General features: G+C 34.9%; 1 protein-coding gene across 4 annotated transcripts in view; it reads right to left on the reverse strand.

Moving 5' to 3' along the window:
* Positions 1 to 299: 299 nt before the first annotated feature.
* The window catches only part of PCDH7 (protocadherin 7), a 409263-nt gene continuing 386220 nt past the window's right edge, over positions 300 to 23342 (reverse strand). For 3 of the 4 annotated variants that reach the window (XM_049708852.1, XM_049708851.1, XM_004266219.4), the window contains exon 3: positions 300 to 4611. In XM_049708852.1, coding sequence (XP_049564809.1) covers positions 4235 to 4611 — 377 coding nt within the window. In that variant the 3' untranslated portion in view covers positions 300 to 4234. The remainder of the gene's footprint in view (positions 4612 to 23342) is intronic. The other variant, XM_033421627.2, reaches the window with a different exon arrangement.

A 23342-nucleotide genomic window follows, 5' to 3' on the forward strand; every position in this document is an offset into this window, starting at 1 on the left:
CTGATGAGAAGTTCTTCCACTGTAGACTTAAGATTTCAAAGCCAGCTAGGTAAATGTCTCAAGAATTATTTTGATGAAACTGAAGAATCCAAGGTCTATTCCATTATAAGGCAAAGTAATAAACAGTTATGCCCAGTGCCCTCTAAATCAACAATTACTGCAGCATCATCTTCCTTATTCCATCTTCATTTAGCAGAAATCATACCATTTAAAATCAAACTGGTACATGCATCCATTCACTTCTCGTCCAATCAAAATTGAATTACCTGTCAACAGAGAAGTACACTGACAAGTGTGAAGCCATTTGACCATGTTATATTTTAATCTGCAGAGACAAAAATGACAAGCAATTTATTTACATAAAACTGTACAAAAGCAAATTAAATTATGTAAAGTATTTCATAAATAGTTGGACTGGACGAGTGTTTAATACATTTTGCCATGTTTAGCATAGTTGCGTGCATAGTGACTCATAATAAACGATGATAAATTGTTCTCTGCTTCACTATCAACATCCAAGTAGCAGAACAATAGTCAATGATTAACATTACAAACGGATCGTACCACACTGAATGCAAGTGCTTTAAAATGTAGGAAAACTTGTCTGAAAGTAAACCCTAGGTAGCTGAAAAAATGATGCCTTCCTCCAGATGTTATATATACCTCTGCCCAGGTCACAACTAACAAGCTTTACGATACTCATGATCATCTTCACTCTTTTTTTTTTTTTCCTTAAGGACACATTGTATATTTATTACTGATACAATATACCTAAAACTACTGAGATCTTCAGATTTCTCATGCCTGTTTTAGGATAGCTGTTTGATTCTTTGATTCTTGGCAGTTTCTTCTGGTCTCTGTGTTTTATTTTCCTATAAGACAGCTTCCTAGGGTAGCCTTTCAGCCAGACATCTTCATTACCATCTTAGTTTTCTTCCCATAAAAATAATGCCTCCCTTGTTTTCTGAAACTCAGGCAGCAGGCCAGTCAGAAACCATAATGATATCTGGAGGTTCCGAATGAGCATTAGATTTTAGACTGAAGCTACAGACGTTGTAATACACATAAATTTATATAGTTACTCAATTTATAAATGTGTCCTAATGTATAATGCATGCAAAATTCACTTGAGCTTCTTGTGTACAGAAAACAAATATGGTTTATATACTGAACAACCAAAGTGAAACAGCAGTTAAAAGAAAAATAACAACAAAAAAAGAAAGAATACAAATTGTAAATAAATATTTTACCTTGCAAAATGGACTGACTTCACCCCTGATAATCTCTGTGTTACTATTACAATAAATGTTTTAGCCTTCTAGACAGAATTACGCAGCCCATATAAATTTTGTTTTATGAATGAATGATATTTAAGACTGTTCCACTATCTGAGTTTGTCAGAAGGCAAATTTTTAATATATTATTTATTATTTTCAGAAAATAAACATGGATAAATATACAAGATCAAAAAAGGTGAGAATAGCCCATTTCCCCTCATTGTCCAAACCCAACAACCGTTTTTTTACCATAACAACAGGTATAAAAGGCACAGTTGCTTATTTTGCATTCACTCATTTATTATTTTTTTTGTTTCTTTTTATTGATTTTTTTCAAAAGCACTCTATATATGGAGTGGCACCAAATTTAACCTATTCAAAATAAAAGTCATACAAACACAAAATATATTTCTGTGTCATGCCAACTCATTATAATAATAAACATGTTATGATAGCTAATTCTACTAGAATTACTGCAAATACTTACAGTACACTGAATTTTATTCTTTCATACCCATTTTAGTTCTAAAGAGGCTCACAAGTTAAATGACAATGACATGGCTGTCTTGAATGTTGTGCAGACGTCATTGGGGAATGTGGATCCAATTAATCCAAAGAGCCCATATGACCCGTATTAGCTTTATAGACAACAGAAGGGTTTTAAGATAGAGTGAAATGAGCTATCTAATGTTTCAAGTGTCTCATGAAAGAAAGAAAAAAATGCATTAAAAAGTTTGCTGCACACATGTGTTATGCAATTGAATATTTCCTTTGTAACGTGCAAGAAAAAATATGTATACATTTCATAAGTATCTTTAGAAGTATTTTGTCTTAATAGGTACTTACAGATTATACAAGGCAGAACTGCTTTAATGCAGTTTCCTAACAAAGTACTAGAATTGTATCTTTCCATAATGTAAATAATAATCAAACATAAACATGTTCAATTATTGATATTTTAGTCCAATGTTTTTGTTTCTTCAGTTACGTATCTTCTTTCATCCTAACTATTACACATAAACTAACATCAAGATGAAAACTCCATTTAAGAAAGAGCATAAGGAAATGACCCCAAAAGAGTACCCCACCAAACAGAGAAGTGGTTTCCAAAGATAAGCATTTGATGACCTATAGTGAATTAACAACCTATATTCCAGGCTGCTTCATGTTGTAGTCTGAGAAATATTGCAAAGCATGAAACTATCCAGAGCTACATATTTTCTACATTTCACTACAGAGCCATCAAGGCTATGCCTTAACCAGGTTACAAACATTCAGTGATGAGACTGTTTGCTCTCTTCACCCGTTATCCCCTAGTCTGTCCCTGGATTGTCACTTTTTCTGAATGTCTCAGCTCAATTTCCAATTGTATTAAATTATCCTCTGTAGAGGAAGTGACTCAAAACCTGCATATTCTGTTTCTTTATATTACACTGAAAAAAACTGCATATTTTCTAACTTTGAGATGTGTATACCATGAGACATGTCACTGCCCAGAACTCATTTCTTTCTTGTTTACTCTGGCTTGGTTTTAGGAGATTATGTTAAATAACATTCAAATCACATTAATGAGTAAGTCTTTTAGGGTGTCACCTTGTTTCAAAGTTATGAGTCTCAAAATGTGCCACATTGCACAGGATTGAAAATTAATGCACTTTTGTTAACATGGAAGAGTGCACTGAACACATAAAAATTGCACTTGGTCATTTGAAATGTGGATAAGACCAGCAAGCATAACCTGACTGTACAATGATTATAGTGAACTTAAAGACTATATGCTGATGTATCTTTCTTTCCCTACCTACCCACAAATATGATTTTAAAAAGTAAAATCTTCCCTGATAATATTTTTGAAACTAAACTTTAACCTCAACTAATTGTTTATTTTAATACCAAAAATATGTCTCATTGACTTTTCATTTTCTGAGCTTTCAAAGAAAATCCATTTTAAAAGAAAATGCACGCTTTCTGGGTATAGAGAAAATGTAAAATAAACTGGTGTTTGAGGGCTTCTGTGCATGCCTGGGTTCAGTGACTTTTGTTACTTAATGGATTTCCACGTCAAGACCAAATCTACTTCATGATTTCCCTGATCTGCCGCATGATCTTCGGCCTGTTAATGACATAATTGTTCCAGTTAGTTGATAATAGTGGTACTGTTCTGAAAAATATATATATAATTTTTTACAACTTATAACTAGTGTAATTGATACATGTGGTCAAGATTATGTATATACTAAGAATATTCAATACAGGTATGGGATTGAAATTGATGCTTCTGACTTGAGAAAAACAACATATGCCAATTTGGGACTGCAATCTCCAACCAGGTATTGTTTAGTTTTCAGCCTTTGTTACAATATTAAGGCTGTGATCCTCCCCCAAATGCTGCTTCTGGAGTTCCCCTCTGTAAGGACTATACCTTTAGAAGGACTCTTATCATTTTTGAGGGATTGCCTTCCATGGTGATTAATCATTTCTGATCACACGTCTGAAATATATTTCACCTGATCTGCTTTCTTTTGACCAACCAGATGACATTCGAACTAAATCAAAGTGACTAAAATCATACTTCAGCTTAGGGATAATGAGAGTGTGCTGTGTTCTGCTAATCAGGCTTGTTACCATGAAGGAAACTTGCAACCATCTTTTTTGTTTGTTTGTTTGTTTGTTTGTTTGTTTTCTGGAGGGGGGTGGGGAAGAGAGAGAGCCAGTGTTGGGAATCAGTGAGGGGGTTAGACATGCAAGTAACAAGGATGGTTTCTACATTGTATATTACAATCAGGCTAAACAGTATCATTCACTGAAGGCCCGATCTGGAGGCAGAAGTGGCAGGCAAAGCTTTGTCTCTTTGGTAGCCCCCTCTTTTTGATTACAAGGTTTTATTTTGTAAGGTTTTTCACCCCTTATCCTCCTTCTCATACATGAAAAAAACTTTGCTGTTGCTTCTTTATAGCCTACAGGTAAACTTCTCTTCTAGTGAGAGTATTGACAGGAGATGGCTTGTATTCCCCCGTTTTTGTGAGGGGAATATCCTCAGTGTTGGCTTCCTCATTTTTGCTGAAACTAGCTGCACTGAAGGTCTCATAGGATGAGGTCAACTTTTTGTTCAGGAGGTTTCTGTTGCGGTCGCCCATGATGGCGGCTTCGCCATTGGCCAGCTTTTCCTGGCTTCCTCGTTCATCAACAGGCATGAAAGTAGATAGTTTGGGCTGGCTCTTCTTCCTCTCCGGAGAAGTGCGGACGGGCATCCAGCAGGAGTCTGAGTGGCCATACTCATCACACTCACGGGTACACTTCCCAGTTAGGGCTACATCTGGAAGAGGTCTTGAATCTGAAATTCAAGGAGACGGAGCCATTAAAGTTGGCCATTTCTCAATAGGTTTTCCTGACCTATATAAAATTGGAGGGGATATATATATATATATATATATATATATATGTTACATTTATATAATATATATTACATATCTATATTTCCTTTACCATATTATTTCCCTTTTTTCAACACCCTGCTGTTCATCATCTCATAGAACAATTTTTATTTCATATCCAATAAAGATAAGGTTTTGCAAAAACATCAAATGTTATAGAAAGAGAGGAATGGACAAACTGATAAATTTAAGTGTGTAGAACAGACAGGTATATATGCATGTGTTACAGGACAGGTACATGTGCATATTCTCAAGTAGAAATAAAGTACACATGTATATTTTTATGGGTACAAATTTTTCCACATGCATAAGGAAAGTTATTGAATCCAAAAAGATAATTTTCTGTATTTATAAATTATCCCAGAAATCGTGTACCTTTGCCAATTGGATTCCTTCCTGCTTCTACATTATTCATAGAATGCAAATATGCAAAACCTTATAGTAAAAATACATTATAAAACATCAGGGTGACTCAGAAGTAGAACCTAAATTGACAGCACATTATGTGGTTAAAAAGTAAAAAAGCAAAGTACTAGTGGGTTCCAAGTGTGAGCACACTAGCAGTATCACCACCTACCCCACTCTAGCCCACACGCTCCTGCCTCCCACCTTGTTAATGACCTAATGTGTGCTGTAGTATAGTCCGTTGAGTGTTCACATAGAAATACATCTGCCAGTGTGTTTGCTGAATGGAAATATTATATGAAATGCAATGTATTGGGTAAATCGAGTCAAAACTTCTACAATTTTGATGAAATGGCTTGTATTCTTAATTAATGGTGTTGCCTAATGGAGTGGGAAATATCTGTCTTCTATTTCTATAAAGCTAAGTTATATCATTATATGTGTCTGTCTTTGGAGAACAGTTATATATTTTCTTACTATTAAAAATATTTTTTTAACAAATTTTGTTTTGGTTTGAAAAAGAGAGTGAGAGAGAGAGAAAAACCTGCTTCACCTCAACAGATTCTAAGAAAACTACCTCTAGGGTTTTATTTAATATATTTTACAGTTTCTTTTATTGCCAAAAAAAGAACATAATATGACTAACATGACTATGCTCCAATTTATATCATTCAGTACCATTTTATTACAAGGCTTGGGACTTAAAAGACTGACAAATTTAACCTCTGCAAATATATTCACAACAAATGAAATCAGTGAGATTTGCATATGCATCCTGGGTAGACTTGGTTTAAAATAGAATAGGGGGTTATTTAAATTACATCCAATATATTTAAACCCTCTGCTTTTGCCTCCACGCAACATCCCCTGTAGTTTGTAATGATATTCCTATTTGATTATCATTTGTATAAGGATATTTTTAGTGTTTTTATCCTGCCAAAACTCCTAAATCAAGGCAGTCCAATACTACATGTCATTTTTTTCCTACAGTGATGGGTGGATAACCGAAATATTGACATTTGTCAGCTCATTGATTTTTGAACCACTGTGACCTGAGATTTTTATGCTGTGTGCTCAGAGTTCAGCAAGGAAATCCCATTATTCTTCATAGGAAATCTAGAATTACTTTTCTCTTTTCCAAAGGTAAATTGCAAAGATAATTATTTATTGTAGTTGCAAATGCTACTATTTGACTTTTAAGTGAGCAGATCCTATTAATTTTATCATCAAAAAATAAAGCACTTTTCCACTTATCTTTTTGTGCTAAATTCCCTCTGTCTCTCAAACACAAATTTTAGATGCATTTAAAAAATCAAACTATTGACAAATTTTGTGAATGGTTTTTGTAATCTGGTCAGTTTAAATGAGCAAATTGAGTTCTTTGGGAATATTTCTTGTCTTGGGATACTTTGCTTATTTGAAGCTGACCTAAATTCTTTGAACAGACCAAAAAAAAAAGAAAGAAAGAAAGAAAGAAAGAAAACCTTATAAAAATGCAAAGTGTGAGATCAGATCTACTTTTTACTCTAAACATTCCTTTTTTTGTCACTGCTTAAATAAATTCAAGCTTTTCTTTTTTTCTTATGCCTACCAAGGACACAAGACAATAATCAGAAATTTTGCTACTGAAATAGGAAAAATCTCTACAAATGTGGTTGTCATTCCCTGCAGAACTGACCCAGAATAGTCTCCAATCATCTCTCTATATTTACTTAAGTCTCACGAAATGTGACAGTTTACTTACACAATGACTTACACAGGTCGCTGCTCTTTGGGGATTAATTTGTGTTTCCTGTTTGAAATTCATAGCACCTTGTTTTTCGTTTGTTTGAGATGCATTTAGGGATAGCTCATAGAGCTATCTTAATACTTTAACATCTCTTCCCACCTGTTATACTTAACTTGTGCACCTTGAACTCCCTGTAGCTCATAAAAAAATTATGTTCATTTAGATTGACTCAATTTCCAGTCAACTAGGAGTGAGATACTCTTCAATTCATTCCCTCAGCCTTTACTTCATAGTCTGGGTTATAAGCATGACTTTTAATAAGGATCTCCTGTCATTTCCAAAGTCAAAGACTTGATTGGGGACCACAGTGGAAGTTGACAAGACTAATTGGTTGAGACATGTTGCAGTGTTTATCATCAAATTTAGAAAATAATCAAGAAAGGCTATAAGAGATTCATCACAAGCAATCAAAACTTCCAATCTTGATGACTCAAATGAATCCTCAAAAAATGCTAATGATCAACGAACACAATTTATATTATGATGCAATCTATTAAAGGAAGGCATGAGTGGAATAGTATTTTTCTGTGTTTCTGTATTTTCTTATTTTAATTATTCAAGTAGATATTATATATATATGTTTTTTAAAAGACAAAAGTTATATGGGGTCTTACAGAATCATCAAATGCACTTTTTTCTCTTTTTTATAAAAGATATACTCTTAAAATGTCCTATTTGTTGTGGAATTACAGAGGCAGATCTTCCATAAATAGTAATCCTTCTTAGTCTTTCAGTCTTCCACTGAAGAAGGTGTTTTGTGATATCTAAGAACATTATTTCACGCTTTAGTTTAGTACTCTTCCCTTTCATTTTGACCTGAGTGGAAATGGAAAATAGTTAATCAGAACTCTGTTTACTTGGTACTGAGTAAATCAATTAAAAAAGAAAAATGTTCTGTATCAAAATATAATGGTATTCTTTATCAGCATTTTCCATAACCAACTCAGTTCCTTAGAGGTTCCCCCCTACACACGCACTCAGTCATATCAAATCTTGAAAGGACTGGAAGTAGAAATCGTATTCATTAGCTCTTGTTGTTGCTTTAGCATCATTTGCAGAGTTCTCCATTTTTACCTAGCTATGCTATTTACTAGAAACATTACATAACTTTAGAAAGTTAAAGTCCTTTCTTAGACATAAAGTTAATTTCCCTCTCAAAAGTAGACAGTTTTTAGCCATCATAATATCAAACAATGTACAACACATAAAATACTTCCCCACATTTCATCTCTTTTACTTATCACCTCAACCCAACAGCAAGGAGGATGGAAACAGTGAGGGGTCCAGACTACGGAAGAGCTGAGGCCAAAGAACAAGTGTTTTGACTTTCACTTTAGTGTTTTCCATAACACCATATTGCTTCTTCTTAAAATGTAACAACAAAGTTATTTAGAGGTCAATTACTGCTACCCACAGCCATAAGAAAAAGCTAGAGTCCCCAAAGAAAGAGAAAAAAAACATATCTGACGAGCACAGGAAATAGATGCCACAAAGACACAAATTTTACTACTTAATGAAAAAAATAATAATTCAACCTTTTTAAAACTATACATTTCCTAAAGTGGAGGTAATTATAACTAATTTAAGAAGTCAAGTTCTTTCTCTGAAAAGAAATGTATTTGCTCTTAAGAGGCGGGGAAATGAGTGGGTGGTGAGAAGATACTGCTGCAATGACCTCAGCAAGTAGCGACAGACAATACGTAGCATCATTAGAAATAAAAAGGAAAGCCCAGATTTATGGAGGCATTTGATGTTTCAGGAAGCTGTCCTATACAATTCAGAAGCCTTTAGAAGTATTATTATAGGAGAGCACTGGAATTGTTAAGACTCTTAAAGACAGCTCTGCACCAGTAAAGATTTTGATGGACTCAGTTATGCATTCTGCCAGAATCCTGGTCACCCATTCCTATTCCAGACCCTTGGCTTGGGGCTGAAGATAAAAGGATTATTTCCATTTCCTAAAAGAAGCATGAAAATGTTGCATTTAGTTTTTAAATATTTCCAGAGTTTTTCTTTGTTTTGTTTTGCTTTAAGCTCAGATACTTAAAGCTATATGTATCAATTGCTTATTTGTTTAATATACAAATAATTCTCTGACCGTATGAAATAAATGGATTGCTAATCAATGTGTAGACTCCGAGACAGTCACATCCTTCCTGTGCACTTAGCACATTCTTAACATTATTTGACAAAATTTTGCAAATAAAAAATTGTACTATTCTCTTCTTTTGAGGAGAAAAATCACACACAGGCACCTTTTCCCTTATTCCTTTTTAAAGTACTTATTTCTCTCTTTATATGTCTTGACTTCCAGTTATCCAAAGATTTCTTTTTCTAGAGACACACCTAATTCTGGTGGAATTTGGTGGACTACAAACAACTTTTACAAAAGGATGAACAACAAATAAAGGTAGATAAATCTGTTGATTTTCCAACAAATAATTTAACATTACCTTTATTTTCTTTAGTCCAAATGAAAATATCATTTTTATTCTAATGATTCAATCAAATGCTTTATTTTATAATAGCTGTCAGAAAATGATTTACTTTTGCCTTACATAATAAATCTGAGAACAAATAATTACATAAATGTTTTACTGGAACATTATTATTATAGGCAATAAAATTTAGGTGTGAGGGGGCGAGATCCAAAAATTGAGTACTGAGTCAGACTTGGCTTTTTTATATAAATGGCCTAAAGATCCCCGCCTTTGATCTATTTGGGGAATTTGGGAAAGTTAAAGATAAGCACATAACAGATCATGAAGAAGATGGAAATCACTGACTCAGATAAGCAGTAAGTGATCCTCCAAATATCCCAACACTTTCTGGAAGAAGGGGAAATTTATAGTTTTGCAAGTAAGTGTTATCCAGTGTTACTACAAGGGGGTTAAGATTTCTACATTGTATTCTAAGTTATCATGAAATCACTTGATTCAACTGAATTAGAAGAGAATAAAGATTGCTTATCCAACCAACCCTTACTTCACTCTCAATTATACCTCTCCTGAGTGCTTCTCTCAAGACAGAGTGGAACTTGTGAAAAGAACGGGAGATTAGGAGTCCCAGCAGTGCTGAGTGTGATTCTGATCCCATTATGTATAAATTGTGTGACTTTGGATATAATTTCTTTGAGCCTCAAGTTCCTCATATGTGAAGTAATAATACCTACTTCCCATGTATTATGGGGATAAATGAGTTAATGTATATAAAGTTTATATCATGGTGTCTGGTGCCTTGTAGATTTTAGGTAAATAGTAGGCCACAGCCCCTGGAGAGATTTAAAGAAGTATAGATTTTTTTTTCCTCTCTGCCGTCTTCCCTGAATGAATGGGTATTAAGGGAATAGGCTCCAGAACCAGGATCCCTGAACTCAAATCCTAACTTTGTCACTTAATAAGTATGTAACTTTAAACAAGTTACTTGATTCATTTAAATTTCCTCATCTTTATAAAGAGCATAAGAATGAATTAACTTCTTAGGATTATTGTGAAGATTTAATGTGTTAATAAAGGTAAAGTATTTGTAATAATTCTTGACACACAGTGGGCCCTCAGTAAATATTAGAAACTTCAGGTGCACAATCCCTTATCTGCAACTCAGTCCTCAAAATAGCTTTGAAAACCAAAAGCTTTTTTTCCCATAAATTTACAACAAACCTGACTTTCAGTACAAGGTTATTTTTCATCTTTATTTATCTCACATAGTGTGAATATTTATGTTTTCCGGGAGAAACAGTGTTTAATTAAGGACACTGTCTCAGACTCTTTGATCTTTAAAATTATATACATGCATGATATTACCTTTTCTAATATATGAAAGATTTAATTTTTAAGATTTATTTGTTTCCAAGGATTTCAGATAACTTACTGTGGACCTAGTAACAATCATCAGTCAAGAGGGCATGTATTTGGAGTTTCTTTTCCAATAGTACTCATGGATTTATGCTGATAGAGTCTGCAGTATGCCAGAGCTACCACCTACTTAGGAAAATACAGTGGTCACTGGTTACTCTACATCAGATGTTCCCCTTAACACTTCTTTATTAAGACTTTGGCAGTGAAGATTTATTCAGAATGTGTCATTATAGTTGCTCAAAACTGAAGGGCAAATGCTCTATTAGTTGCAGTTATCTTTACAACCTAAACAGATCAACCTCACAATTAATCGTTTTCATTTGAAAGAGACTTGCCCCTAAGATGTTGGGTTGTTATCTTGCTTTGCCTGCATGGGCCACAACATAAAAAAAAAAGAGCTCCATTTTAATGACATGTTAAAAATTAGCAATAAGCTAAGACTAAGAGGTTGAAAATCAAGAAAAGACAACAAAAAGCGGTTGTACATGCGGTACACCCTTCAGAGATCAAAAACAATGAGACATAAAAGCCATCTAGCATACAAACTATGCAGACTTTATGATGTATGTATGTGCTTGTTTTAAGTTGCAAAATAAGGTCAGACGTTCCTCTCATCTTCCTATACACAGCCCTTTGGAGTGTGACATCACTGCCCCTACTGTCGAGATTCTATTTCCACAGCCCCTTGAAGCTGGGCTAGCTTTGACAACTGGAGTGATACTGTGCAATTTCCAGGAGAGGTCTCAAGAGTCCTAGCAGCTTCTGCTTTTGCCTTTGGAAGACTGCCATCTCCATTCTGACAGAAAGCGTGATCTAGCCTCTTTGAAGACGAAACATTTTTTGAGAGACAGACTAAGTTACCTCAGTTGGCCCAGTGGAGCCTACCCCCAGCGAAGCCCCCAAGTGAATGCAGCCACATGAGTGATCCAGGCAAAACTTGCAAAAGAAGCAATAGTCAATCCACAGAAGTATAAAAGTAATCAATCTTTGTTGTTTGAAGCTCATAAGTTATGCTTGTTTGTTTGATTTTGTCTCTTTAGGGGGTGGGGAGAGTTCCTTGAGGCAGCAATAAGTCACTGAGATCATGATCATGGACATACTATATTATCTGCAGTAAATCAAAAAACACCCTGAGATGTGGCAACAATATATTCTACTTCTTTTATGTCTTCTTATCATGGGCAACAAACTGACCAATATTATGGAAAGCATAAACATTTTCAGGGCTGTAAGCACATTTAATCAGTAGTTCAAGCAGAGGTCTCCCATAGAAAGCTCTGGAAATTTTGGTCCTGTAATTACAGGATTTCACTGCATTTTTCACCTAACAGTGCTCTAGTTCGGGCTGACATGCCAAGACAATATTAAAATGTTTAAACAGGTTTGAAAGCATCAGCAACTTTTCTCTGTACCTTAGGCTACACTCAGTTAAACAGCAATTGAATGTATCTCAAGAAGCATTTACTGCCCTGAGGCTTAGACCACTGTCATTCTGAATGTGGTATTAGCGTATACAGTGGAGACTGCAAGCCAAGTCTCAAGCAGTCCTGCTGAATCAACTCAAACATGATTCTGCTGGTTGGTACATGAAAACTGCACTACAGCAGAAAAATGTATGGTGGCTGCTGGAGAGTGATCTATTTATGCACATCAGAGCTGGGGCTTCACTTTGATTTCCCTATTCACGAATGCAAAATTAGAGGTGGTGGAGGTTAAGGGAGTATTAAGGGAGGAGAGTGAAAGGAGAGGAATTAAGTGCTGGAAATGAGAAGATGCTCCAAAATTGATCAGAAGAGTTTATAAAACCCAGAATGACATTGGGGACACTATTACACAAGTTAGCGGTTGATCATCCCACTGAAAATAGACCAAATTCTGGTTGTGTGGGTCATTTATGTTTATTTTTCCACTGCAATAATCAAAGCTTTCATGATTTTTCTTCTGGTCTCCTGGGTTTCCTTAAATTAGAAATTATTTGCTTTGGGTGTCATAGACTAATAATCTGATGAAAAGTGTAAGTATTGCCTCCCTCCATAAAGCATGTGCCCATAAAATCCGCATAAAATTTCAGTGGGGTTCAAGATACCAGAGTAAGGGTTTCAGCATCCTGGTGGATGGAAGAAAGAAGGGTGCATTTTTATACTGATACCTTTTTTCATTTGAGTTTAAATCACTGGTTAAGAAATATTTAACAGATCAACATTCATCCTTGAAATATAGAAATTTACATGTGGTAAATAAATTGCCATTCAAACAGTGACAGAATGATTTAAAATTAACAAACAAAAAAACAAATTCTGAAACACGTATTTAGAAGTAAGGAAAATAATTTAGATTTGATTATGTTAATATTGTACGTAGGTCGTTTAAATGCCTAAATCTAAAAACCCCCAACAAGTTATAAGGCTTTGTATTAATAGCAGATTCATACTTGTGGGTGGATTTTACTGATTGCTGATCACTAACTTGAAATGTATTTTCTTTCCTAGAATCTACATCCAACATTTGCACCGGTGTCTTGAATTGCCAGCAGCTGGATATTCACTAACCATGAGAAGGGAGATGAATAGGTGAATTCTTGTCATTAAGGAACTTTATACAAAACAATAATGATACAGATGAGTTTTTTTAATTAATAAAATGTGTTAGCCACTGTACATTTGTTTTACATACAGTAAAGTGTGAAGTGAATGCTTCTAAAAGAGTTGTAAATATCAATTTAGAGTCACTTTCCAGTAATGATCTCAAATCTTCAATGTTTTCAATACTGCCTAAAAAATTGTAAAATATATATCCTCAAGAAATATTAACATTGTCTTTAGGAATGGATATTTATTCTAAAATAATACATAAAGGCTTTATTAACTGTAAGAATATTATCTTTGGATTGTAGTCTTGAAGGCAGTGCCCATTTTATCTTTGCTTCTTCATATAACATGTAATTCTATACAAATAAAAAAGCTGAAAAAAAGGAAACTGGAAAAATCAATTAAAGTATATTTTCTCAAACCTTCTTTCCTCCCATATAAACCATGATAAAGCATTTTTTAATTGAAGTACAGTTGATTTACAATATTGTGTTAGTTTCAAGTGTATGGCAAAGTGATTCAGTTATACATATATATATTTGAATATAGGTTATTACAAGATATTGAATATGGTTCCCTGTGCTATACAGTAAACACTTGTGGTTTATCTATTTTATATGTAGTGGTGTATATTTGTTAATCCCGTACTCCTAATTTATCCCTTCTACTTTCCTCTTGGGTAACCATAAGTTTGTTTTCTATGTCTGTGAGTCTGTTTCTCTTTTGTATATAGATTCATTTGTATTATTTTTTAGATTCCACATGTAAATGATATCATATAATATTTGTCTTTCTCCATCTGACTTACTTCACTCAGTAAGTGGTGAATTAATGCTGATGGAATCTAGGTCCATCCATGTTGCTGCAAATATCAATGGTTCATTCTTTTTTATAGCTGAATAATATTTCATTGTGTGTGTATATGTGTGTGTGTGTGTGTGTGTGTGTGTGTGTGTATCTCACATCTTCTTTATCCATTCCTCAGTCGATGGACATTTAGGTTGCTTCCATGTCTTGGCTATTGTAAATAGTGCTGCTGTGAATATTGGCGTGCATGTATCTTTTTGAATTAGAGTTTTCCTCTTTTACAGATACATGCTTAGGAGTGGGATTACTGGATCATATGGTAGTTCTATTTTTAGGTTTTAAGGAACTGCCATACTGTTTTCCATAGCGGCTGCACCAATTTACATTCCCACCAACAGTGTAGCAGGGTTCCCTCATGATAAAGCATTTTTTAAAGTGAGAAGTTACAAAATAGGTTGTATAATAAGTAGCTGGTATTAAATATCTAAACATTTAATGTGAACATGTTAAATATTGAAACAAATTAATTTAGTATTTGGGAATGTTTTAAAAAGAAAGAGAATCACTACAGTAGCCATAATGTGATATAAATTTTTTCTATGTATTTTTTCAATGCATTATTTTGTGTGAAAGTCTAAAATAGGCTATGTTAAAGCTCAAATCATGTATGAAATAGAACTGTAACATAATATGATTATTTTTTCCACAGAGGAAAATCATAGCAATTTAGATTTACTAAAGATATTACTTTATTAATTTTTTCTAAATGTGGCAAAATCACAACACCTGTTCATTTTCTCCTTCAATGTAGTGATCCTGAGAAACTATACAATTATTCTAATGATGTGGCCATTTTAAAAACACATTCTCAAACTATTTGCATGGGAGCACCTGTTGAAATATTTATCATACAGAAAGCTTATCTAGTTGAAAATACTCCTGTAACAAGAAGCTGTGTTGTAACGGAATTCTATTAGTTATTATGATCCGGGAGAAAGACAGAGTTCCTCCTTTGTGTTCCTTACTGAGGAAAGTTTCACAAAAACCCTGAGTCCTGAAGTACTTTTGAGAGATGAGGCTCTGAAAGCTTTTTAGTAGGAGCTGAAACAATATTTATGGGGAGAGTTTAAAAACTGTTGGAATACTGGCTCCTTAACTCTGGTCAATAAGTTGATCAGTTAAACTAAAATTGGCAAACACGATTAGGACCAAAAGAGTGTTGAAGGGCTTGGGAGCTTAGAGCAGGTAAATAAAAGGAAAAGGAAGGAAATGATCTCTGATGACTAGCAAACAGGACTCAATGAGCAGTTCAAGTGGGGGAAATCAATGAAGCAAAACTGGATCAGTTTGCTTCATTGATTTTTGCTGCTCATTGAAATGTTTTCCTTTATTTACTTCCTATTTCTTCAGAGAGTGACTAAGTCTCACTGTTGAATCTCCCTGTGAGCCTGTGATGAGCAGATAAGCAAGCTCTGGAGATCCTCTTATGCCTACATTATACCTTTTCATGCTCCATGGATTCAGAGGCACTTCAAATGCTCCCTGTGACGCTGTAAATGCCTCACTGAGCCCACAATCTTACTGTGGTAGGCGGAAAGATGGTTCCCCTCCTAAAATGTCTACATCCTAGTCCCCAGAACCTGTGAACATGTTAGATCACAGGGCAAAGGAAAATTAAGGTTGCAGGTGGTAATTTTCCTAATAAACTGTCCTTAAAATAGGGAGATTATAGGCGGCTAGGATACAAACCAAAGAATGTGGACAGGCTCCAGAGACTGGAAAAGGCAAGGAAACAGATTGTCTCCTCAATCTTCCAGAAAGGAAGGCAGTGCTGCTGAGACTTTGATTTTAGCTCCTGGAGACCCATGGTCAGACCTCTGACTTACAGAACTGTAAGAGAATAAATTTTTGTTGTTTTAAGACACTGAGTTTCTAGTAATTTGTTACAGTTGCAATGGCAACTGATACACACTCTCACCACTTCTCTGCTCAGAGTAAGACAGCATATATTTGGTCCTTTCTACCCATATTTCATCCATTGAAGGAAATGGAGTGGAAAAATTTTGATTTTCAAAGTTTTCATTGAGTCATGTTTACCTAATTTTTGAGTATCTGCTCAGGAATTTTTGTTTTACACTTTTGAAAATTTTGCTACATTCTAGTATCTAATAGTGCAAGTTATTTGTATCTGACCAATCAACAAAGTCCAGCAAAGTGCTAACAGCTCTCCTTTCTGAGTGATAACATCTTCCTCCTCCGGCCCTCAGTGATAGCTGTCTCTGGGATTATTACCAGAGAATCCACTTTAAGGCATTCAAAATTTGGGTAGTGTGATTCCCAAGAAGAGAAAAGAAAGAGAATTTGGCATAACATATAGGAAGGAGAGCCAGGTACCAGGGTACAACCTTAATGATGGCTGTCAGATTATTATGGTGCTTTTGACTTCCTAATATTTATTACCTGTGTCACATTTGTCTGTTTGTCCTGTTCCCTCTTAGTAATTAGCAGGAAAGTGCCTAATTAAAAAGCACCCTTATGATATTTTAAGAACAGTAAGTAGAATAAATCTCTCCCTGCTTGAAAACCCTCTTCTATAAATTTCGATATATGTTTCCAACTTTGTATTTTTTGCACAGAAGTTCCTTCAGGATCAGGGTCCTGCTTACCTCTTTCCATTCTTATATGCTCCCATTTGCCACTTCAACAGACCTACTGTAGTTGTCATTTCTAGAAAGCCCTTTGCTGTTCCATGTCTTCATAATCCTAATGCCTTGCTTCTTCTGCTATTCATTGCCTTGTCATCAGTCTCCCACAAATACTTCAAAATCCAGTTTCAGCATTTCAACTTTGAGATTTCTTCTAACCAGGCTGTCTAATTCTGACTTCTCTTTGCCTCTCTAGTCTTCATCCTATGCCTGTCTCTACCACAGCATTTAATGTATGGCACTAAACCATTCATGTGACTTTTTCTGTAACATGTAACTCCCTGTGGCTAGGATTCACAAGTTACTTAACTGTGTACTTGGGACGCTAGCACCGAGCCAGTCACATGCTCAATAAGTGCCTTTTTAATGGATGGATCAAAACCAGGTAGGGAGGGCTTCCCTGGTGGTGCAGTGGTTGAGAGTCTGCCTGCCAATGCAGGGGACATGGGTTCGAGCCCTGGTCTGGGAGGATCCCACGTGCCACGGAGCAACTGGGCCCATGAGCCACAATTACTGAGCCTGCGTGTCTGGAGCCTGTGCTCCACAATAAGAGGCCACGACAGTGAGAGGCCCGCGCACCGTGATGAAGAGTGACCCCGCTCGCTGCAACTGGAGGAAGCCCTCGCACAGAAACGAAGACCCAACACAGCCAAACTAATTAATTAATTAATTAATTAATTTAAAAATAAAACAGGTAGGGAGACATATTGCATGTCATCCCTGATGATTCTGTCTAATTCCACAATGGCCATAGGTAAATGGAGGATAAGGACATATGTTAATTGCAAACACAATGTAATTGGCCAATAACAGAAGGTGAAGTGTTTCAGTATGTGCAGATCTGAATGAATTTCTTTACTACTCACTCTCCTTACCCTCTTTCAGAGCCTGTCCTATAATCTCTAGTTGAGATTTGCTTTCCAACAGAACAATGGAATTGATTGAAATAACCCATGGATATATTTTACAGAAAAATATGCAGTCCTCATCCTCAGCCTGGGACAGGCTAGTGGGGTCACTGGAAGCAGTAGTGGATGCAAAGTAAAGTCTAAGGGGAAAAGCCTATACTTAGTGGTCACAAGGCTACACGTATGAACTAATTTGTTAAGCTTCTTTGGTCATGGGTGGTAGCTATTTTATAGTTATTTTAATGTTTTCAGGACCTCTGGTTGGCAGTTATACAAATCTTTCAATAATAAACTTGGGAAATAAAATTTATTTTGGGCTTTTACACAGCTTGTATCATAGAAGAAAAATTTCAAAGCATGGAGTCATGAAGGAAAGGTATTCTATGTGATGGAAAATGAAAAGAAGAAAGCTCTCATCTCTCATTCTTGTAATGTGGGTGTATTTTAATAGGAACTATTGTAGGCAATATGCCTACCTATCTTAGTTCAATAAATCTTATTTGCCTTTTCGTAGCAACCTGATGGGTACATGTTAAGTGAGTAGGATCATGGGCAATTTACATCAGTGCTTTTCAAACAGAGAATCATGATCCTCTGGTTGGTGGTTGAACTCACTTACAAGGTTATAACCAGTTTACACCATGTTCACATTATTTCGTAAATATTTTGTTGTAGTTTTTAAAAAGTATGTGTATGTATATTTATATGTGTGTACTCAGTCCCTATGTAAAATAAATATTTTATTCTGGGTCACACTGAATCTATAGCTTAAATCATATCATGTAGAAATCTGTGTACTTCTGGCTACTTCTGAGTAAGCTATATATTATGTGATATTTAATATAAAATATAATTTTAATATGCACACAATGTCATGTGAATTTTAAATTGTATTTTTATCTGTCATTTCAAATTGTACTTCAGAGACTAAAATTTTATCCTCATTAAAAAGGAATTCAGGGGCTTCCCTGGTGGCGCAGTGGTTGAGAGTCCGCCTGCCGATGCAGGGGACACGGGTTCATGCCCCAGTCTGGGAAGATCCCACATGCCACAGAGCGGCTGGGCCCGTGGGCCATGGCCGCTGAGCCTGCACGTCCGGAGCCTGTGCTCCACAATGGGAGAGGCCACAACAGTGAGAGGCCCGCATACCACACACAAAAAAAAGAATTCAGTTAACTCAACAAATAAGAGTTAGTCACATCCTCAATAACCACTTCAGGAAGTCTACTGTAAATACAGTTTCTTACCTTGGGACATTCTGAATTTACAGTTAATTCCCTAGATTCCAATTTTCTAGAATTATGTGTAATCGTGATGAACCTTCTCATAATCCACTTAAATCCTCGGATAGACTTTGATTTATATCAATCAGCAAAATGGCAACAGACCCTTTAAAAAAGGAAGACTTAATATGACTTCTTAAAGTCATATAGACATTAAGATGTAGGACACATTTAAGCTGTCTAATTGTACCGCTGGTCTAATGCCTATGTATTAATCTGTCACAATGTCAAATTACATACATTTAGGGCTTTTTTTTTTTTTAAGTAAAACGTTTCTGTGCTTAACAAACTCATAGTGCAAAAAAATTCAGGAGTGCAATTAGAATGTCATCTCTTCTGCAGATGACTTAAGAAAAGCATGAATCAGAACTTAACAGTCAACATAATTTCACAGATAATCGTGGCAAAATTATGGTAATGCAACAACGCAGAGTACAGTGAGATTAGCAGAGAGTGATGATCAACTATTTATCTCTACCTTCTGCCATGCATGCTCTTTATTTAAGTCTCTTTTTTTTTTTTTTTTTGCCAATGTTTTCAGTTTTTACTTTGCCAGCAGTGGGCATCGCATAGGAAAAGAGGTTTCATGGTGTAAACAGATTTTTCCATGTGTTCAATGAATTAGCTTCACTGGCTCTTAGGCAAAACAGACTGGCTAGATGGAATTAATTTTAGCAAGCTTTTGTGTTTTGCCCAGGGTCTTGTACAATTCAAATGAATCAATACTATACCAAAAAAAAAAAAAAAAAAGATAAAACTACAAGTATTGTAATGAAAATCATCACTAAAGCATATGCTTTAGGAGTTTCCTTTAAATGGCATAGTTAAAATTTTTGTGTACTGTATTAATCATTGCATTGTACTCTGTGAGTACTTAAGTGAAGTATTTGGTGGGAATTTTGCTAATTTGTCAACCTTCTCTTTCTGCAAATAAGCCAAGGACTAGTGGAATTAGGACTTGGCTATGACAGGACAGGGGAACACAGAGGAAATTTCACTATACAGAGAAAATAAGAGACAAACTTTACTGCAAAAAGCTGGCATGAAGTTTTCAGTTTCAGGGAAGATAGGTCACACTATTATGGTAACATAACCTGCAAAAGTAAATTCATTCATTCAAGAAATATTGATGCATCAGGCACTATTCTAAGACATTACAAATATTAACTCATTCAATGCTCACAGCAACCTTGTGGGGCAGGTGGTATATTGCCCCCATTTTACAGATGAGGAAACTAAAGCACAGAGAAGTTAAGTGAGTTACCCAAGAGTTTGCATATAGTGAGTGTTAATGAGGTTGCAAACCCAGACATTCTGACTTCAGAGCTATGCTCTTAACTGCTATACCACACTCTCTCTCAATCAATAACACATCAATGTATTATAAACTCATGTTATAAGTAGGAAAAAAGGCATATTTACCTAAGCTGAATTCAAGTAGAAAAGCATTTCCCTATACATAGAAGAAAGCTAGAAAAAGCAATGTCTCTGGACTTCAGATATAGTAGGAATCTCAACAGTCTTAGATTGAAATAAGGGGGAACATTTTTAGTTGGAATAAACAGAAAGGTGAAAACTCAAGAAACGTGTGTAGAAGTTCCAGGGCCTGAATGACATTGGGACAGCTGTCCCTCAGTTGGTCTTTGAATGGGATGAAGAATTTTGTATCTAAGTCAAAATAAGGAGTGTAAACTACTATGTTGGTAAAAAGCCTCAAACTTCTACTATTATTAAAGCCATATTCAGCTAAGAAAAGGTTGCGTCTTCATAATATGTGTCCATTTTTAATTCTACATGGTAGAAAGACACCTCAATTATGAGGTTTTGGATCATTTTCATTCCAGAGACAGAAAAGCCATGTTTGGAAACCACAGTGTGCTGGGCTGAACTTCTGAGAACAGGAGATGCTGAACCACTCCTTGGTGAACTGAATGTGAGAGTGGAAATAAATGCTTTAAGAATAGAAAAAGAAGTATGGACAGTCATTTCCGGCAAACAAAGCACCAAAGAGATTAGGTAGGACATATTAATCACAATTGGGTTGGTTAAATTGGGAAAGAAAACCTGACTGTACTGATTCTTAAGAGAAAATGAACACAAAGAGATATCTGAGTGATACTTATCTAACTTGATTCCCTGTATTAATCAGGAAACTCATTAATATCCAAAATTTTAGATTATTTGAGAATATATAGTTGCAACCCACGAAGCTGAGATTTAGTCTGTAGGGATGGGGAAATCAATGTACATTAAAATATAATGAGGTAAAGAGTGGTGCCTTTAAGTACACTTACATACCTCATACTTTTTCATAATGGTATCTCGGAGCAAAAAACCAGGGAACCATGCACAGTGTAAACTTTTACATTCACTTTGTGAAAACCTTTACTTTCATCTCTTCACTGGAGGGAATCAATGAATCAGAGTGATTAACACCCTGGGATCTGAGCAAAGGAAGTCTGATTGAGTCCACGTTCTTCCACTTACCAGCAATGTAACCTCCGGCAAATTACTTAACAGAGTCTATCGCATTGGGCTGTTATGAGGATTAAATGAGACAAGAGTGTTGAGTGCTTAGCATAAAGATCTACATATAGAAACACTTAGTATATTTTTCTGCTGTTATCATCACTGTTAGTATATTTTTCTGCTGTTATCGTCACTGTTACTCTAACTACTATGCTATGTATCTTTTCCACACATATATTTGAATGGGAGAATATTGATTCTAAATTATCAAAAATTATATATTTTTAATCAATGTCTTCTTTTCTTGGCATAATTTAAAGGAGTCAAAAGCTTACATTTTTAGAATATTTATCAATTAATTATAGAAAAACAATAGTTTTCATATATGAAAGATGATAAATTCATGTTTTTGTACTATAAATTATACTGCCAAATACATTTCTTTAAAATAAAGCCCCAGAATAGTAGATGAAAAAAGACATCTTTTAATAAGTTTATTTTAAAATTATTGAAATTAATAAATGTTAAAAATGCATACTACAGGAAGCTTAGAAGAAATGTAAACTAATTTAATTTCAAAGATTAGGTGTACATAAGTTAGTGATTTGTCTGGCAAGTAGCATTGTATTTTATAATTACTAGCTGTTCAATGTTAATTGAAACAATCTATTGTTACTTGCAACTATATCATATTAAATGCTATAAATAATAATTAGTACTCTACTTGACTAGGTATAATCTCTCATTTCCCCCAAAGAAACAATTTTTACATAATTATTATTTTGCTTACTTTAAAATCACATTTTTTACTGCTTAAATCCTAATTTGTTGCTTTTTTTTTTTTATACTAGGACATGAAAAGATGGTAAAATTGAGAAAGTTAAAGAGATTATGTGTCTTCAACACAGTATAATCTCTGAATTATTACTTGGGTGGACTTTACAAGTGTATCAGCATTTAAAAGAAAAAAGAGTTTAAAGAATCTTTAAACAGATCAGAAAGTATAAAATGTGTAGAATCCCAGTTAATGTGAATTAAATTATCTTCAAAAAGAGGGGGAAAAAAGTTAAGAAACAGCTTTCTGTTCTGCATGTTAACTAGCCTAAATAATGCAGAGCTTATGTGCAAAAGCGAGAGAATTTAAAAGGGAAAACAAATATCTTGAGACTTGTCTTTTAAAGTAACTGTCAAGGAGACTTGTCTCTCTGAATAAAAGCTAGCAGTGACTTACGGGATTCATTTATCCTTTCGGCTGTATTAAAAAATGTCATTTAACTATTTAAAATGTTGTCCAGTCAAAATAAGGACTAAGTATCTGCTCATGATATGCCTATATTGCTTCCAAAGAACACACCGGGATTTGGCATGACTAAATGCATTTAAGAATTTCAGTCAGGTTGAGGATACAGAATAAGATGATCTGAGAAGTATGACTAGTGATGCATTATTCATGAATATGGGAAACTAGTAAAATAAAATATGTTGCTTATGGTGTGCCCAGATAGTTAGGGCTAAATATTCCAAAATAGTCAGTATTAGATCTGCTTCTCCTTCTTTGCGTTAAAAAACTTCTGCGTAAATAGTGATTCAGATGTAATAATGATGATATTGAATATTTAACCCCAGGGCTACCAAACAAGAAGAAGCACTATAAACTTTTTTTCCTGTTGGAAAAGATATAATTAAACCTGCTATCTGGTAGATAACTAAAGAGATCCACATTTTTTTTCCTCTTACAAAATGGAACCACTTACAGATGAATCACCAAGCCACTATCATCATGCTAGATTTGCTTATTTTAAACTAACTTTTAAGTAACT

This window comes from Orcinus orca, chromosome 4 (genome assembly GCF_937001465.1).
Source record: "Orcinus orca chromosome 4, mOrcOrc1.1, whole genome shotgun sequence".
In the NCBI taxonomy this organism is placed as follows: domain Eukaryota; kingdom Metazoa; phylum Chordata; class Mammalia; order Artiodactyla; family Delphinidae; genus Orcinus; species Orcinus orca.